General features: G+C 35.6%; 1 protein-coding gene across 1 annotated transcript in view; it reads left to right on the top strand.

Annotated features, from left to right (window-relative positions):
* Positions 1-17,117, top strand: part of DNAH8 (dynein axonemal heavy chain 8) — a 163,613-nt gene extending 146,496 nt beyond the window's left edge. Inside the window, exons 83-92 of the mRNA XM_067294711.1 lie at positions 98-250; positions 1,596-1,751; positions 3,916-4,032; positions 4,754-4,855; positions 5,233-5,393; positions 11,466-11,622; positions 12,172-12,324; positions 12,416-12,605; positions 15,982-16,103; positions 16,688-17,117. Of these exons, the coding sequence (XP_067150812.1) occupies positions 98-250; positions 1,596-1,751; positions 3,916-4,032; positions 4,754-4,855; positions 5,233-5,393; positions 11,466-11,622; positions 12,172-12,324; positions 12,416-12,605; positions 15,982-16,103; positions 16,688-16,975 (1,599 nt within the window). The 3' untranslated portion in view covers positions 16,976-17,117. The remainder of the gene's footprint in view (positions 1-97; positions 251-1,595; positions 1,752-3,915; positions 4,033-4,753; positions 4,856-5,232; positions 5,394-11,465; positions 11,623-12,171; positions 12,325-12,415; positions 12,606-15,981; positions 16,104-16,687) is intronic.
* Positions 17,118-18,557: the final 1,440 nt, after the last annotated feature.

The raw sequence follows: 18,557 nt of genomic DNA, 5'->3' as shown, positions 1-18,557 counted from the left end.
GGAACAGAACAGACCAAGAGCTCAAAAACAGTTGTTTTTGACGTTATGAACAACTTGTACTGATTTCTGAACAGTAATAGTTGGTATTTTTATTCAGGGAGGTTGGGTGTTACTTCAGAATTGTCATCTTGGACTAGATTTCATGGATGAACTACTGGAAATGCTTCTTACTGCTGAGATACCAGATGAGACATTTCGAGTTTGGATAACTACTGAACCACATCCTAAATTCCCAATTACACTGCTACAGGTTTGTTCAACTGTTTAGTTCAGGTACCTAACATCATTACAGTTATTCAGATTAAGTGTGTACATGGAAGTGAAATAATTGGGGGGGGAAAAAACTCTCAGGAAAAAACTGTGCTTGCCCTAGAATGCAAATGACACTGCAGACACGAAGGTTACTTACCAGTGCTGGAAGTCCTCTAAGATGCATTACGCATCTGTGCATTCACACTAGTTCTGTTCACACAAACACTTGAATCAAAACTATCGGTCTTTGCCTATATTCTTTTTTGCCCAGCCAAGTGCTCTATGTACAAGGTAATGCCTACAACTCATCTTAGACTCTCCTAGGTTTTCCTATCTGAAGTAAGAGATAAGGGGTACAGCATATGGACAGTATATCTCAAAGAACGTCAACTACTGTGAAGTAACCTGTTTTTCATTGGGTAAAGTATAAATGGTTGTTCGGTAGATCTTCAGAAGACGTTTTTCATCAGTACCAAGAAAGCTGCCTCAACTCTTATGAAGTGTATTTAAGTCAGGATGGTTCCTGGCACTCTCAACAGCCAGTCAAGTTGGTACCTAGAAATAAAGCAAGTTAGTATCTAGAATAATAGTTGTGGGTTGAAACTGCTGTGTTCAAAGAGCTCTTTCCTGTAGAAATAGTGTGAGTCTTCCTAGTGTTTCCCATTCTCTTTTAATAAAAATAAATACTATTCCTCATATCTAGGATATGAAGAGAAATACTAGCCTAGATGCGTGTGACTTAAGGCAGGGAGGGAGAACAAATCAATTCTTTTCAGATAAATCTAGGATTTACTAGAGTGTCCAGGAACATTCTCAATTTACTAATGGAGTCATAGCCACAGAGTCCAGAGTAGCAACTGTGAACATCTGATCTGAGGAGAGGCAAGATTTCTATGTATTTCCTGTGAAGTCTTGGGAACAGAAATACAACAGAGTGGTTTGGAGAGTTCTTACAATCTACTCTGTGTAGTTGTCTTCCACCATCCAGTCATTGAATTAGGGATAAAGAACTATATGGTGCCTTCTGAAATGCATGGCTAAATACAGATTATTGATGAAAATCCTCAGATCCTTGGACATCTCAGATGGCAGAACCTTGCTGTGTCAGTAGGGTGAACAAGTTCCATGTTCAGCATCTTAATGTATATCATAGGGCTTTCTGGACTGATCTAATATGTGCTCCTTTTATGCAGTTAATAGTTAATTGCATTTCAACTTTATGTCTACGTTTCAACTACTTACATTGTATCTTGTGTTTATAACTAATAATTGTGACATTTTAGTATGTTGCTGTTTTTGCTTCAGTAAATAAATCCAAATCCTTTATCTTTTTTACATGACAGATTGCTATAAAGTTCACAAATGAACCTCCCCAAGGTGTGCGTGCTGGTTTGAAAAGAACATTTTCAGGAATTAATCAGGATCTTCTAGATGTTAGCAGTATGCCTGTGTGGAAGCCTTTGCTTTACACTGTAGCTTTCCTTCATTCTACTGTTCAGGTATTTCTTATAAGGTTTACAATTGATGTTATAATACATGAAGTCACTTTAACAGGGGTTCCTGATAGAAAATACCCATTCTGCTATTTATTGTAGCACCATGTTGCAGGGCTGGAGCCTCTAATTTCTATAATCTCTATTTCAAGCTACATTATTCTGTTAATTGCCTTTTAAATTTTACACAAATTTAATTCTATGAACATTTAGACTAAGAATTTTTCTCATCTAATTTTAGTTTTCTAAAGGTTAGTCATCCAGTGTAAGCAAGTCAGCTCTCTCTGTAGTTAGTAGAAATAGATAAGCATCCCCAAATAGAAAATCAGTTTATCTGTCTTAGGTTCCTCTCTATAACAGAGTGAATCATTCTCTGGAGATATATCTCTCTTTCTGTCCATTGATTTTAAAGGAAATCTAGATGCCTAGCTTAGAGTATCTGTCTACTTTCTAGGTGGCTAAAATTAAGTAAAATTCCATCACTAAAGCCTTGTTTTTATCTTACTTTTATCTGTGTCAATATGAGTTTTCCACATTAACTTCAATATGAGCAAGGCTGTGTCCGTATTTAGTACTTCAAAGATACTGACGTCTTGAGAGTACAATAAATGCCAAGATTTTTGAGCTCTCTGAATATGCCTTCTTTTAATCAAGGGTCTCAAAATAGTTTAGAAAAATGTTAAAAACTTTGGGTCTTCTGAGATGCTGGTGTTTGCAATGTAGCAAAAGTGGTGAAAGAGGCAATTTATCAGAGGTCACTATTAAGATACAATCTTCTGCATCTTTTACTCCTTCTACTTTTTATAAATAGTGAGAATGTTGTGCTGTGTACTGCCTTATGTGAATATACTGTACTTGGGGAACTGGAAGACCTGAGCTTATTCAACCATCAGTACTTTTAAAAAATATTATAGCTATTCATCTATTCAGAAAATTTATTTATGGAATGTCAATCACCAAACAATATATACATTGCCCTGCCTGTGAACTGACCAATTTCTAATATCCTTTGGTGACAAGATTGCCATGATAAATAGAGCTTATACAGTAATTCAAAGAATTTGGCAGCAAATTGTTATACCTTTCTGCAATGTATTATTGGTTAATGCTGGCTAATCTACTTATACACAATATCAGATTTTGGAAAAATAGAAGGATTTTTTTACAATTCTAATTATTTTTAAATATTGTAGCTAGGTACCTGACTATTTCTGAACATTAGCTAGGTACCTAAATGTTAAGTTTTTTTCTCTGTAGATTCTCTGGTAGGATTTCTGCCAATCATTGTTGACCTGGTTATTTAAAATTCTAATAAATATGTTGTCACTTAGTCAATTTTAAAATGTCAGTATTGCCCTGCTTATTTGTTTAATAAATGTCAGCACTATTTAATTCTTGATTTGTTCTTCACTCTGAAAAATTTTCATTGAGCAAGGAGTTAACTGAGATGGTTAAAATATAGTTGTGAGGCATGTAAAACTGTTGGGTGTTTGAAATGTCTTTTGGGCTAGAGATTATATCCTCATATTTTTATGGTCAACTATTTTTCTGTTGCTACTAGTGTTATAATTTTATTTACATATATGTATGAAACAATAAATTTGAATCATTAATCGCTCAGGATCTGTGGAAGTATAGTGGAGGTAGACAGGCAACCATGCATATTAAAACATTACACTGAAACAATGAAGACAAAAGGGGCAATGTAGAAGCCCCTTATTAGAAGTACTAATGTAGAAGATAAGTGAGCATTAGTACATGCATTTGAAAAATCAAAACTGTCATTAGTAAAAGTAGAGCCTAGTTAGAGTTGGTGAGTGTGCTGAAACTGCAGAGGTTCAGTAATTCTTTAAAATAATTGCTTAATATAAAAATCTGAACATCCTGATCATCTACATGGACACGAGACATTTCAGACCTGAGTCTAATACATTGATTAGTAAAGGTAGCAATAAATGATACTGCAATAAATTATGCTTTTGCTTTTTCTCTCTGTGTTTTCCCCTCATGGTGTTCTTTAGGAACATTTTGATTGTTACTGATGTATATGAGGCACATAGCTGTTTTCTAGGCTGTTTTTCTTCAGTTCAATTTTTTCTTCCAATTAAACTTTAACAATGAAACAAAATAATATGGTGTTTCATAGATATATTTGTTTTCAATTCCTAAGGAGCGACGCAAATTTGGCCCTTTGGGTTGGAATATTCCCTATGAATTTAACTCAGCAGACTTTACAGCCAGTGTTCAGTTTATACAGAATCACCTAGATGAATGTGACATCAAGAAGGTGAATACTAAAGCTTGTATACAATATATTTAATTGCTTTATATAGAATCTGTAATTGTTTTTTCTTCATGTCTTTATATTGTAATAGTCCATTCATCACTATTTTTTCAGTGCATCTTGCAATGATCAAAGTTTCAAATTCTCTGTAAGACAATCAAGCTGAAATATTTTGTGTGCATTATCATTCATACTAAAAAAAAGTGTAAGAGTTAAGAACTTCAGAATTTGATCTTGTTTTTTTCAGCGCCATATCTAAAATATTAACAACTCCATACAATACCTGTTTTGGAAAGGGAGCTAAAGTATGAGGTTTTAACAAAGCCAATCAAACTGCACTTAGGCTGCCAGTTGGGCTTCTACTACTAGCAGGGAATAATGTAATAGAGTGGCCATTCCTTGCAAAGTAAAGCATTGCCAGTATAGAAAGATGAGAAACTGGAAAAAAAAAAAGAAAAGAGGCAGTAGCAGCTGAGAGTGATTTCAGGTCACCTAAGAAATACCAAGGGATATTTCTAATAGCAGAATCAAGCCCAACTCTAGTTTAAAATTGTAGAGCTGAGCTCAGAAAATCCATTTGAAATCAAGTATTTTTTAGTTCCAACAATGATCTTTTCAGCTTGCATTTCAGAGTTTCCTGAGGTGTAGATAATATTCAAATTACAGGCTGGATACCTTCTTGTAATGTATTATAACTACAACCTTTCATTTTCTTTGCATCCAGGGTGTATCATGGAGCACAGTATGCTACATGATTGGAGAAGTACAATATGGAGGCCGAGTCACAGATGACTTCGATAAGCGTCTTCTTAATTGCTTTGCAAGGGTGAGAGACCTTGAAAATAAATTGTCATTTTTATTGGCAGCTGTAGCACAAAAATCAGAAGACGTTCTTTCTGCTGAATGTGCACTTCTTCACTGACTTATGAGACATTCAGAGTAAAATTAATTTTTTCAAAATATCATTCTTTGCCAGTGAGGTCCTTCCCCTTGATTTCTCTTCAGTGCGGAGCAGAAACCATTAAAAAGACATAACTGGAACTCAAATTTAGAAGACATAACTTTTAATGATTTACTCATGTATTCAAGTAAAAGTAGAGGTAGTAGCTAAAATGAGAATCCTGTTTCTGCAAGAGTGAAAACAAGATTAAAAACTCCAAGTAGCAAAGTGATTTTGTGTTTTTCTCTCTGGATTTTGCACAGCTGTGGTTTAATGAAAGGATGTTAGACAGCACTTTCTGTTTTTACGCTGGATATAAAATTCCATTGTGCAAGACACTGGAACAGTATTTTGAATACATTCAGTCACTCCCTGCCATGGACAGCCCAGAGGTCTTTGGTCTTCATCCCAATGCCGATATTACGTAAGTAGGTCTCAATATATTGATGCCAACGACCCTTACTTTTACTATTTGGAAACAATTAAACCTCTATAAAATATTTGGGTAAAAGTATATTTTTCCAAGGAAATCTAGGTTTCATGTGAATTCTACTATTGAAATGGAAACACTTGAAGTGCATGTACATGCTTATGAATGGAATATCTTCAGTTATATTTTACATGTTCTTTTAAAGCAGTCAAAATTCTTTTTACTTACTCGTCATGGTTTTAGAATCCTTTTTTAACTTGAAAGCATCTTAAAACTTTTATATTAACATATTATACAAAGTTCTATACAGTCCGGCTAGAGAAAGTTTCTAATGTTTGCTTTCTGCTGTTCCAAATAGTGTATTTTTTGGTCTGTGCACTTTTTCGTTAAACGATTCTGTGGATTTTCAGTTGATTTACAGCATGCCTTTGGATGTAACTGCAATATTTTGTTGCCATCAGTTCTGCCATTTCCATTATTCAAGAAATGCTTTTCAGCTTCCCCGAGTACTAACTCCATTTAAAATTTTTTCTTTGACTTAATTCACTTTTTCATTCCAAATAATGTGTGTTACAGATTGGTTTTATTTCCTTCTAATATTATATATTCTCTGAAAGATATTAACCATCATATTTTTTTCACTGAAGTTCTTAATAATTCTGCCATGAATTATTGCATTTTTAGTGTGTCCATATTTGTCATTTCTTACCACAGTTATTTGCATTTTTAAACAAAACAAATGTTATTCACAGAATCGCAGAATGGTTGAGGTTGGAAGGGACCTCTGGAGGTCATCCAATCCAAGCCCCTGCTCAAGCAGGGTCACGTGGAGCACATTGCCCTAAAACCTATCCAGAGACCTTTTGAATATCTCCAGGGAAGGAGACTCCACAACCTCTTTGGGCAACCTGTTCCAGTGCTCAGTCACCCTTACACTAAAAAAGCTTTTCCTTATGTTCAGACGGAACTTCCTGTGTTTCAGTTTGTGCCCACTGCCTCTTGTCCTATCACTGAACACCACTGAAAAGAGTCTGGCCCCATCCTCTCTACACCCTCCCTTCAGATACTTATACGCATTGCTAAGATCCTCCCTCACTCAGTTGTCTCTTCTCTAGGCTGAAAGTCCCACCTCTCTCAGCTTTTCCTCATATGAGAGATGCTCCAGTCCCTTAATCATCTTAGTAGCCCTTTGATGGACTTGCTCCAGTAGCTCCACCTCTCTCTCATACTGGGAGCCTAGAACTGGACCTCACCTGTGCTGAGTAAAGGGGAAGGATTGCCTCCCTTGACCTGCTGGCAACGCTCTTCCTAATGCAACCCAGGATACCATTCTTGTGGCCTTCTTTGCCGTAAGAGCATGTTGCTGACTCATGGTCAGCCTGTTGTCCACCAGGACTCTCAGGTCCTTCTCTACAGAGCTGCTTTTCAGCAGGTCAGCCCCCAGCCTGTCCTGGTGCCTGGGGTTATTCCTCCCTAGGTTCAGGACTCTGCACTTTCCTTTATTGAACTCCATGAGGTTCCTCTCTGCCCATCTCTCCAGCCTGTCAAGGTCCGTCTGAATGGCAGCACAGCCCTCTGGTGTGTCAGCCACTGCTTGCAGTTTTGTATCATCAGCAAAGTTGCTGAGGGTGCACTCTGTCCCTTTACCCAGGTCATTGATGAATAAATTGAATAGGATTGGACCCAGTGTTGACCCCAGGGTACACTGCTAGCTACAGGCCTCCACTAGACTTTGCACCACTGATCACAACTCTCTGACTTCTGCCATTCAGCCAGTTCTTAGTCCACCTCACTGGCTGCTCAACTAGCCCATACTTCATCAGCTTGCTAATGAGGATGGGAGACAGTGTCAAAAGCCTTGCTGAAATCAAGGTAGACAACATCTAGTGCTCTCCCCTCATCTATCTAGCCAGTCATTCCATCATGGAAGGCTCTCAGGTTGGTTAAGCATGATTTTCTCCTTTGTGATTCCATGCTGACTACTCCTGATCACCTTCTTATCTTTCATATGCTTGGAAATGGTATCCAGGATTAGCTGCTTTATCACCTTTCCAGGGATGGAGGTGAGATTGACTGGCCTGTAGTTCCCTGAGTCCTCCTCCTTGCCCTTTCTGAAGACTGGAGTGACATTGGCTTTCTTCCAGGTCTCAGGCACCTCTTCTGTTCTCCACATCCTTTCAAAGATGATTGAGAGTGGCCTTGCAATGACATCTGCAATCCACCTTCAAATGCCTGACTGTTTTGGAAACCTAATATCTCCTAGCATTTTTGGACAAAACAGTAATTTTTCAGTCTCAAATTTGAGAGGCTGATACCATATCAAAATCCCAGTATCATAAAGATCCTGTGAGAATGGAACACAAGTTATTGTCAACTCTGCCTAGCACATACCATTGTAAATATATACTTTAGAAGATGAGAATCCAAGAGTAGATTTGCCATCTTTTTTTCTGTTTTCTTTTAAATTGTTCTCTGATACTTGCAAGATCTTCCTTCCAGATCTGGTTGAAGAATGAGCTATGATTTACTTCAGAACTAAACAACATCCTAAAGAGAGACCACTCTGGTGGTCTAAAAGCAATTAGGCTTTTAGGAAGACTCATTTATAGGAGACTTGCGACTGACAGTGTTGGAGGAGTGTTAGTGAGTACAAACAGCTCTTTCGTTTCTCTCTGGCACTGATTTTTCTTCCACTTTTGTACATCAGCATACTCCTGATACTTTAGTCTTTCTCTTGAAGATTCTACTTTGTAACTGTTTCTTTATGTATGGGAAAAACTGTTAAGCAGCTCCATGTGCCATCACGGGCTGTTATAGGCAACCATGCACAGGTACTGTCTGCCTGAATTTCATCTTTGACCTCCAGGCTGAATGGATTATCATCCTATACAATACAAAAAGTTGCATTCAAATTCTCCATCAAGTCATCTCAGAGTATGCAGAAGGCTAACATCTAGAAATGGAACCCTGAGACAGCCAGGACCTCTCCATGTTACTACTACTGAGGCCAAGAAAGACCTTATCCCCCATTGCCACACACACACACTGGTCAAGATTAGTAGGACTGTTTCCAGTTCAGCCAAAAACTCAAACCGTTGATTCCAACCATAAGACTTCATTGAATGTCAGTACTTTCATCCACTTGGGATTAACATCTGAAGTTACTGCAATTGATTTTAACTTACCATATGAACCACAGGCTCTGCAACAGTTAACAGGTACCAGAGTAGGCAAGGAATATTCTGACAATTTTCTGTCAAAACCCCAACTCCAATTGGTTCCATACAGAGGCCTTAAATCTAGCTGAATTTATGTAAAATTAGCAGATATTGCAAGCTGTTATTAGCTGACTGAACCCAGCAGAATCTCCAGTGGTCCCTTGGTTGATGTTAAGGTTTAACTGTTTTGAATACCATGCTGCAATGGGATATTGCTTTTTCCTACACAAAGCTGAGGTATGTTTCTTTCGAACAGTATTTATTCTTAATTTTAAATTCTAATATAGAAAACTCCTGATAGGAGAGACTCCAGCTATCAAACTATGATAGTTTGGTGAGACCAAACTCTATAAGAAAATATCCTTAATATACATTTTGGAGCAGATTAAAATCCATAGAAAATTCCTTCCTTTTTTCTTCTTATGACACAATTTGCTATACAATACTGTTTCAGGGAAGAACATACCTAAACTGGTACAACTGTTTCATCTTATATTCACTTGTAGGCAAAACTGACATGGGATTCATTTAATGTGACTTTAGCTTCCTTTGCAGCTACCCAAAACTTTCTTTGTTTTGATAGAGAGAAATAGATCTTTATAAAGTGAAATTTCTCTCATTGCAAAGCAGACATCTAAAATAGATGAACTGAATCATGCCTTTTTGCATTGCCTATAAAGACAATCCAGACAACCAGCTGTTATATAGACATCTACATTTAGATGTCTAAATGTAATCAGAGTAATCCCATTATGTATATGTGATCTCTTTTGTGGTGACATGGTACTTCCTCTGCAAACTTGTGCAATCTTTTTTTATTATTGTTTGCACCTGTACTTCAACATTTCATTTCCAATGTAAAGCAAAGTTAGCTTTTTCCAAAGCCCAGAAAAAATTTGTTTCAGAGTGTCTTATATTCACTGTGGCCCACTGTTGCATGAATGAAACTTCTTGTTTCTGTTTTATTCTCACTTCTTCCAAGATGATTATTTTTTAATTATGTGCATATTAAGATGCATCTTTTTGCTCTTTCTATTTTTATTTATAAGAAAAGTCTTCTTGTTCAGACTGCTGTTATTATTCATGTTTGCTGCTTTTTACATTATTCAGCTGATCATTCCTTCTTTCCAGAAGATTCCTGGCTTATATCATTAAAGAAAAGAAAGTTGCTTACTTTGATTCTGCTCCTTTGAGATTATCTTTCAGAAAGTGTTCTCAGTCACCTGCTTCTCCCCAAAGTCTGCATATTGCCTTCTTTTCAAATTGTTTCTATTTTCGTTTTGATTTGGAGAAAGTGCATTTTTATAATTCTGTAATATTTTGTATATTAATTGATGTAATCAGAGGACCTACTCCTTCCATATAGAATAAACTGACTGCACTTTTGGAAGAACAGTACTTATGGTATGGAGGGGAAGGTTCACATCTATATTACCAATAGTTGCTAGATCAGCCTGACCCAAAGTAAGGGTTACAACCAGCAGAAGGTCATCCAAGTTAGGAATGAAGCCATGACTTCAAGAGAAAATTAATTTCATCCAAAATTTCTGCTAGTATGTTGTCTTGCATAAATCTGTCATTCTTCAAATAGGGCCATAAATGAGAAAAAAGGTTGAGAGTTTTGAGTTTAAAGTTGAGTGTTATTAAAAACTATGAGCCCCACCATTCTTGTGTTCAGAAGCTGGAATGATATCCTCTAAGAAGCAAACCACCAGAAAATGATTTCTTACATTTTCTGATTTATAGTCTTTATAATTGCATTCAAAAACAGTTTATGTTGAAATGCTGCAGTATCTAGTTTCTGTAGTGTTATGATTTTAGCTCTAAAGTTTAACTGCTTTAGGAGTTCACATGCTTCTACCCTGTGGCACAATCTTTGGTTTCATTTCTTACATAATTATGTATGACAAAGTAATAGGCAAAGATAGGTGTCATATGAAGGTCAATAAGTAAAACTGACATGTAAAATTACACTTTGAGTCAGTATAAATTTATGTTCTGAGTCAGACTAAGACAATATGTTCCTCATGTAGCCGATTCCATAAGGTGAAAGTAGGCCATGCCAGCCCTAACACTAACACATACAATGTATGTTTTCTTTCTTACTGCTTCTCATAGATCTATGCCACTAGAAAGCATTGTAACAAGAGTACTCCTATAATTCTGCTTGTGTTGAGGGACTGACATTGTCTACTATCTTAAATGCCATATTAATTTATTCATTTCTTTATACTGACTCAGAGCATAAATTTACATTAGCAGTGCCCGTGCTATAGTACGGAATAGAGGATTTTAATCTCCAGTGTTGTAAATCTGGCAGCTTTTACCATTAATCCTGAACTATCTCAAGGCAGAATGAATTTTCTAATTAATAAAGGGGCAGCTTGCAGAGAAATATTCTTTCTGGTTACAGCACCTTCATTGCTTCTTCCAGCAAATAGTTGGTTAGAAGTCTTTATCAGGCATATGTCATTTTTCCCCTTTCCTCAAAATTCCTAAAATTCATATGATAGGTTTTTCCGCTGCTTCACTTTCTCAAAGATTGAGAAACAGTGTGAGGAACTACCTCCTCTTAGCTGTGAACTAGAAAAGCAGCAAGTGTGTAACAGGTTGGGTAGAGGGCAGTTCACGTTCTTCTCTTTACCATCACAAAAGCCAGACATTGTTCGCGATCAGTGGGTTCAGTTTGGTGCTGGAAGCAAAAAAAAAAGGCTACTTATTCTGAGTTTCAAATGTATTGGGGGACACAGTATGTTTTTTTCTCAATATTCAATTTGTGTTCTACAAAGCAACAGTTTATCTGTTAAAAAATCCTATATAATTTCTAGCATACTTCTTATCCTTTCAGATATCAAAGTAACACAGCAGCTGATGTTCTAGATACTATTACTAATATTCAGCCTAAAGAAAGTGGTGGAGGAGTTGGAGAAACTCGTGAAGCCATTGTTTATCGTTTGGCTGAAGACATGTTGGACAAACTTCCGCCTGATTACATACCTCATGAGGCAAGCTAATCTTAGCTTTTTCTTACTATTCTCTCTCTGTGGAGTTTTCATATAACAAGTTCCAAAAAATCACAGAACTGTTTTATAATTCTTTATAATAAAGGTTCTATACTTAGTGGCAGATTCAAGCAAGCAGCCGACACCTTTTCTCAATTAATGTGAATAGAAATGAGGTCTTTTTATTTCAAAACAAAACATCTAACAATTGATCATGGAGATGTGTCATGGAGACTGACTGGACTTCCAAAGGTGCATGCAAAGTTACAAAAAATGTCTTGACTTTATTTGGCAGCAGTCTTCCAGGCCTTTTGGGTGAAGTCCCATTTGAGCACACCCACGAGTAATTGGGTAGTGTCATCAGATCATGCAGACAAAAAAAAAATTAAAACTGCAATAGTTTTAAAGCTGTAAATGTTAGCTGGATAATTCAAAGTACAGGCATACTATTTGCTTCTCTCAATACAAAAAAATTAAGCTGTCATATATGACAACAGTATTTCAATATTTCAGATTTTACTAAATTGCTTCTTCTGGACTCCTGTATTTTAGGTAAAAGCTCGTTTAATTAAAATGGGACAACTTAACTCTATGAATATTTTTCTTCGGCAAGAAATCGACCGAATGCAAAAGGTCATCACAATACTCCGAAACAGTCTGAATGATCTTAAGCTAGCCATAGAAGGAACTATTATTATGAGTGAGGCAAGTACAAGCATATTTACTATATACAAAATACTCTCTTTTAAACTATCATCTTGGTTGTTTCAGTTCATATATTGTAATTTCATTCCAGAATTTGAGAGATGCTCTTGATAATATGTATAATGCTCGAATTCCTCAAATATGGAAGAGAGTATCTTGGGATTCTTCAACACTTGGCTTCTGGTTTACTGAACTTTTGGAAAGAAATAGTCAGTTGTCTACATGGATATTTGAAGGAAGACCAAATGTGTTTTGGATGACTGGATTCTTCAATCCACAAGGTAGGGTACTGAAAGGACTTAGGTAATAATGTATTGTATTTAATCATAATTTAAGGGTTTTCACTACATATCTAATTTAATATTATACTTACAAAAATGTTTTCATCACTGTCAGAATATGTTAGAGAAGCCAAAATGATAAATGGGTTCCAAAAAGAGATTAGATAAAGTCATGGGAAACAGGTCCAATGGTAGCTATAAACATGACTGTCCAAACTTAACCTTCAGGTTGAGGGGTCCCTAAGCTCCTGATTGCCAGAATTTGGAAGGACATAAATGGCAAAGGATTTATATATAATTTTGCTTGTAATATTACTTCCTTAAGCATCCTCTTTTGTCTAGTGTGAGAGACAGGATGCCTGTCTTTTGGTTTGACCCAGGAATACAGTTTTTATATTCCAAAAATGAGAAAAAATTAGTTAACAGATAAAAGGTTCTAGCTTGTTGACATATTGTTGCAAATGATAATGATACAGCATCTAAAGAAAAAACACTTTTCCTGCTTTTCCTGTGGTTTCAGCCTGCTTTTTTAGTTCCAATAGAATTAGATATCTAGTCCCTGCAAGTTGCAAGTATGTAAGAGCTTTAATCCAAAGATTTAATCTATAATCTATTATATTGTCTATATACTGTACAGTAGCAGCATACAACTATGCCAGAATTTATGGCAATTATCTATCTTTCACAGAGAATCATCAACATATAGTTTTCACAATGTTTCCATTTTCCAGAATATTTAATGAGTAGTTTGTTCAAATTCATCAAGAATATACTGAGAAGTACAAGTAAACATAATCTATCACTATCTGTTATAGCTTCGTGTATTTATCATTTTATAGGGAGGAAGGAAAATGAATGATAACCATCTCCAGGAGTAACAAAAATCATTAACTTATTAGATGCATGTTCCTAGAGAAATTGCATCTAGCCTAAATAACTGCCCATACATAATTCTCGTGGCAAAATTATCTCATGTAACAGCTATGAAATTTTTCATTAGGATTAATCTTTAAAATCCTTGAATATTTATAAGTTATCTTCAGTTTGTGATGTTGCTATTCTTACTAACCTCTCTATGACCAGGACTGTAAAAACTACTACTATCCAAGTCATTTTTAGAGTCACTCTCAGAAACAGTTAAGGTGACTGGAGTACATCAAATAAACATGGGAGAATTCCAAATTATTGTTAAAATCTGGTGCTGAGAAGCCAGTCAAAGCATCATTCCATTTGTATCATAAATGACGCAGCTGCTAAGTGTAGTGTCAGACTTTGGCAGCATATTCATCTCTCATGACTCAAGAGCAGCACTAACAGTGGTCTAAAAGAAGATAATGGACCGGATTCTTTTGACCAAACAAATTATTTAGCCTAAAAGCAGACAAAGCTGAGATACAGAAGGTCTTGAGCTTGATGATTGCTTCCACTTCTGTGTTCCATAAAACTGTTCCGGTACCTGGAGAAAGTAGTCAGCTAAGCACAGAGTGCACTATGGGCTGGTGTTGGGTAAGTATTAGTTACTGTGTTAATAGTACTGCTCACCAGAAAATAGTGAGTAAAGCAAACCATGCAGTAAAGTTTAAAAATTGACAGGACTGAGGCAAATAAGAAATTGGACTACCTTGTGCTGCCACTGCAGGAAAATCCAGACTGATTGCACTGGTGAATAAAGCTCTGAATCTATCATAGTACTGACAAATGCATTATAATGTTGAAACACAGGGAATACATTTTATCAGTTTAGTGGAAAAATCTATTTATAGTACTATAGAGTATCATCAATAATTGCATTTAAAACCCATTGTCCTTTTTTGGCAGTTATCAATGTTTGTCTTCTATAAATTATCATTATTAGGGGAGAATGAACATGTTTGTCATGATCCAAAATTCCATGTAGTAGAGAAGGTATTTGAAATGAACATGCTTATGAAAGAGCAAATTTAATTTAATGTTGTAGAGATGTAATTAATTTTTAATTATATTTAGAAGCCTAGATCAGATTGCTTTATTTGTATCAGAATATATAGTATTTAAGGAAGTTAATACATTTTGTTTTGTTTAGTCCTATGTTCATTTCAAATACTACATTAATTATATTTACATTGCATATAAATATTTTAACTGTGACAAGTATCTTAACTTCTAGTTGGCTCTCAGCACATTAAACCACTTTTTATATCTTGAAATGCTGTCCTTCACTGCATGACCGCATACTTTCATGATTACCCTCCGTGTCAGTATCTCATTTGGTGGTTTCTCCAGAGTGAATATGCATAAGTGGACAGCCAGCAAAGCCCTGTTCTTCTTTTCCTTTATGTCCTATCAAGGAGTAACTGATGCCATTTCATCTTTAGGTCTTTATGGTCATAACTCTCAAGTATGCACTTCACTACTGTTAACTTTTCTCCTTTCCCTTCAATCTATTTTTGACAGTTCCAAGTAGCACTTTTCATCCAGCAGCATAAAACAGCAGCTGTTATTTTCTTGGTGGCTACATTGTCATCCTCTGAGACACTGATGGCAAATACCTGATTGTTTCTGTAGCAGTGTTTCTTTCTTTCTTTTCTTTTTTTTTTTTTTTTAATGGCTTGTTCCTTTATAACACATCCTTTGCTGCCCAGTTATTTTTCATCTTGTGCTTATACTATTCAGCCCTTTACCTCTCAAACCTTTGTTATTACAAACCTGCGTCTGTAATGTCTATTCAAAACAACACTCCAAAAATCACCTAGCTCACTGCTTTGATCATGTCATCCTCTACCTCCATTTCTGTCTAGGAATCACTTTTCTCTACTAACAAAATACAGGTTTTTCATCCTTCAAAGGCACTTCATTGTTTAGATTCCCTTTCCCTACACGTAGTTATTTTCTATCACATGCAGACACATATTCTGTTTCTTATCAATGTAATTTCTTTTATTTTTTCTATTGCTTTCATTTAAAAAAATTGCCTTTTCCTAAGCTTTCTGTATGTAAATATCAACTCACATAACTGGTATCTTGTCTGCCTTCAAATTCCTTTCTCGAGCACAAATCTACCATACATCCTGTGGTTTGCTGCCTAATGATAAAAGGTAAGCCAGGATCCTGAACTTTTTTTTAGCTACTGAACTGTTCAGTTAACAAAAGTATGTTACTTTATGTTCCATTTAAAAATATTTTTCTTAGTATAATGCATCGTATGCCAGTTTTGTCTTTTGTTCCTATTTTTGGCCCCAAAGCAAATTTGACTGTCATTAGCCAACATGCTCAATTTCAGAAGAACTGTGAATATGTTTGTAATGCAGTCTGTAGTGCAGACCCATGCAGATAATTGAGCTAGATCTTCTTCCTTGTATGAGATGAGATGTGATAATCTGTGACTTAATTTCTCAAGGATTCCTGACAGCCATGAGACAAGAAGCAACGCGAGCACATAAAGGCTGGGCTTTAGATACAGTTACAATACATAATGAAGTGCTAAAGCAAATCAAAGAGGAAATCACAGTACCTGCTTCTGTATGTATGATGCACAAAGATGCTTCAGTATTAATTTCAGTATTTAATTTATATTTTGCATTATTCAGTCATTTTGTATTGCTAGAGGAAAAGTTAATATTGTTTTCAACTCACTGTTTTTATTCAGTTTAGAAGTTAAATAACAAAAAGGATGAAGATTTTCCCTTTTTCTTTTGCATTTATAAAAATATTCTATTAAAAACACTTTATACCATCTCTTGATTTTTGGAACTTATGCATCTGTCCTGCTTTCTAAAAAAAAAATGGGACAAAGCTACCTCTCTAAATGTTCTTCATCTATGGAATAATATATGTGTACTTACTGAATATATTGTAAACTTCAGAGGAAATTGCATACAGTAGTCTGTTTAAGGGGCTTATTGAACAACTTTGCCACCCATTTCAGTAGCATTGTATTCTGAAACAGGAGGATATTATAATTTAAAAATAAATAGATTGGAAAGACTCAGTGTCAGATACTTCTAATATAAAATATGTATTCATTTTAATGGCTTAAGCCAATTATTCATTTTATAAAGCAGATGTTGTCTTTTGCATAATGTATCTGCTTACTCTCCGCACAGGAAGGATTGTATATTTATGGGCTCTACTTGGAAGGAGCTGGCTGGGACAGACGAAATGGTAAACTCATTGAATCTACACCAAAGATTCTTTTTGTCCAGCTCCCTGTGGTGCATATATTTGCTGTTAATACAACCATTCCTAAGGATTACAAATTCTATGTTTGTCCTATTTACAAGAAACCCAGGAGGACAGATCTGACCTATATTACTGTGATCTATTTAAGGACGATAATATCTGCAGACCATTGGATATTGAGAGGAGTGGCTCTCCTGTGTGACATCAAGTAAGCCTTGTTTTTCAACCATAATAGAAATGCAGAATATATGGCACATGTAACTAAATACATGTGTAATTCTATTGCTTTTCTTTTCTGGCTATTGGTCATTATATTAGATCTTTCAGTGTTGGCTTACAGAATTTTTTCTCTGTCTCCAGTAAACTCAGTTGCTTTGGCTATTTGGTCATAGTTTTAAAATAAAGTTTTCAAAAATAAATTCACTAATTGTACTCTTTGATGTTTCCATTACATTGCATAAAAAAATAAATATTGGTTTAAATAATGCCATTAATGTGAAGTGAAACATTGTTAAACTTTAAATGAGCAAAACTTAGCTTTTTCCAAGTCTTTTCTCATATACAGCTTTTAATGTGTATTACAGTGAAATATGATGACAACAGAAGACTATATAAATACATTAGAAAATTTACCTTCTCTCAGATAAATGTTTTGAAAGTATTCCTGGATTCTGCATGATACATATGTGATTTTCTTTGCAGGAAACTTTACATTTAAAACAGAAGAGCATTTTGATCCATAATTTTTGCTTGAGGTTTTTTTCAGGGTTCACTCCTTGGTTTTAAACTGTATAGATGAAGCAAACCTGTACCAGGCATGTTTTCTTTGGATTATCTGACAGAGATGAGTCTATTCTCTGTCCAGTTTAGCTGTGTAGGAACATAGCTGCAGAAGTAGAACAGTGCCAGCTGGTTAATTTGGATGCTTTCATAATTAGAATAGAGAGCCAAATTATCTACAACTACAGTTATTTCCCTTCCTGCATCCCATCTTCTCTAAAACAGAGGCGAGAATCCTTGGAGTGCCTATCACAACATTATTTCCTGATAAGCATCCATGAATTATCCATAGATAATTAGTATTAAACTAATTCTATGCACTTAATACTAAAGAAGATATGCAGTCTACACCTGCTCTTTAATAATCTGCATAAAATTTGTTCTTTCATCAAATACCTTTATATGACTACAAAGTTTTTAACTTGCTCCCTGTGACTGGGCTGTGTTCTTCCTTCTGCAGTTTAAGAGTGATCAAATGCACCTGCTGTGGAAAAGTGCAGCTACTAATTGGTGAAGTCCTTGGGCATCTAATGGGATTTCTCAGAATGCTACTGCTTTCTGTTGGAGGTTCCCATGGCAGGGGAAGGCAATGGCATATAGGAAATTACAATACACAGATACAAAGTGGTTACCAAAGTAATGAAAAGGAAGAGTTCCAAACACGATTAAATAAAGTTTCGTCCCTATCATCTCCTCTGTAGACTTAGTTAGATCCAAATACAACCAAGCAGTTAAGGTGTGAGATAAGCATAAATTGGAAAGTTAAAAGTCGTAACACAGAACTACATCTGCACAGAGCATAAAAAAACTGACTGTGAAACTGTAAGACATTTTGGTCCAAGTAATCCAAACAAATGATGAAAGCAGTTTACTCAGAAATTTAAAAATCTTGACAACAACCTCTTTACCCCAATGCATTTATTAGTATTTGTAAATATCTCCTAAAAGACATTTGAGTGGCCTTTGGAAGAAAAGATGAAATTCTTGTTTAGAGTACAAAGAATTCTAGTTTCA

Source organism: Apteryx mantelli, chromosome 3, assembly GCF_036417845.1.
Source record: "Apteryx mantelli isolate bAptMan1 chromosome 3, bAptMan1.hap1, whole genome shotgun sequence".
In the NCBI taxonomy this organism is placed as follows: domain Eukaryota; kingdom Metazoa; phylum Chordata; class Aves; order Apterygiformes; family Apterygidae; genus Apteryx; species Apteryx mantelli.
Note: the sequence above shows the minus strand (reverse complement) of the source record. Positions and strands in the feature narration are given on the sequence as shown.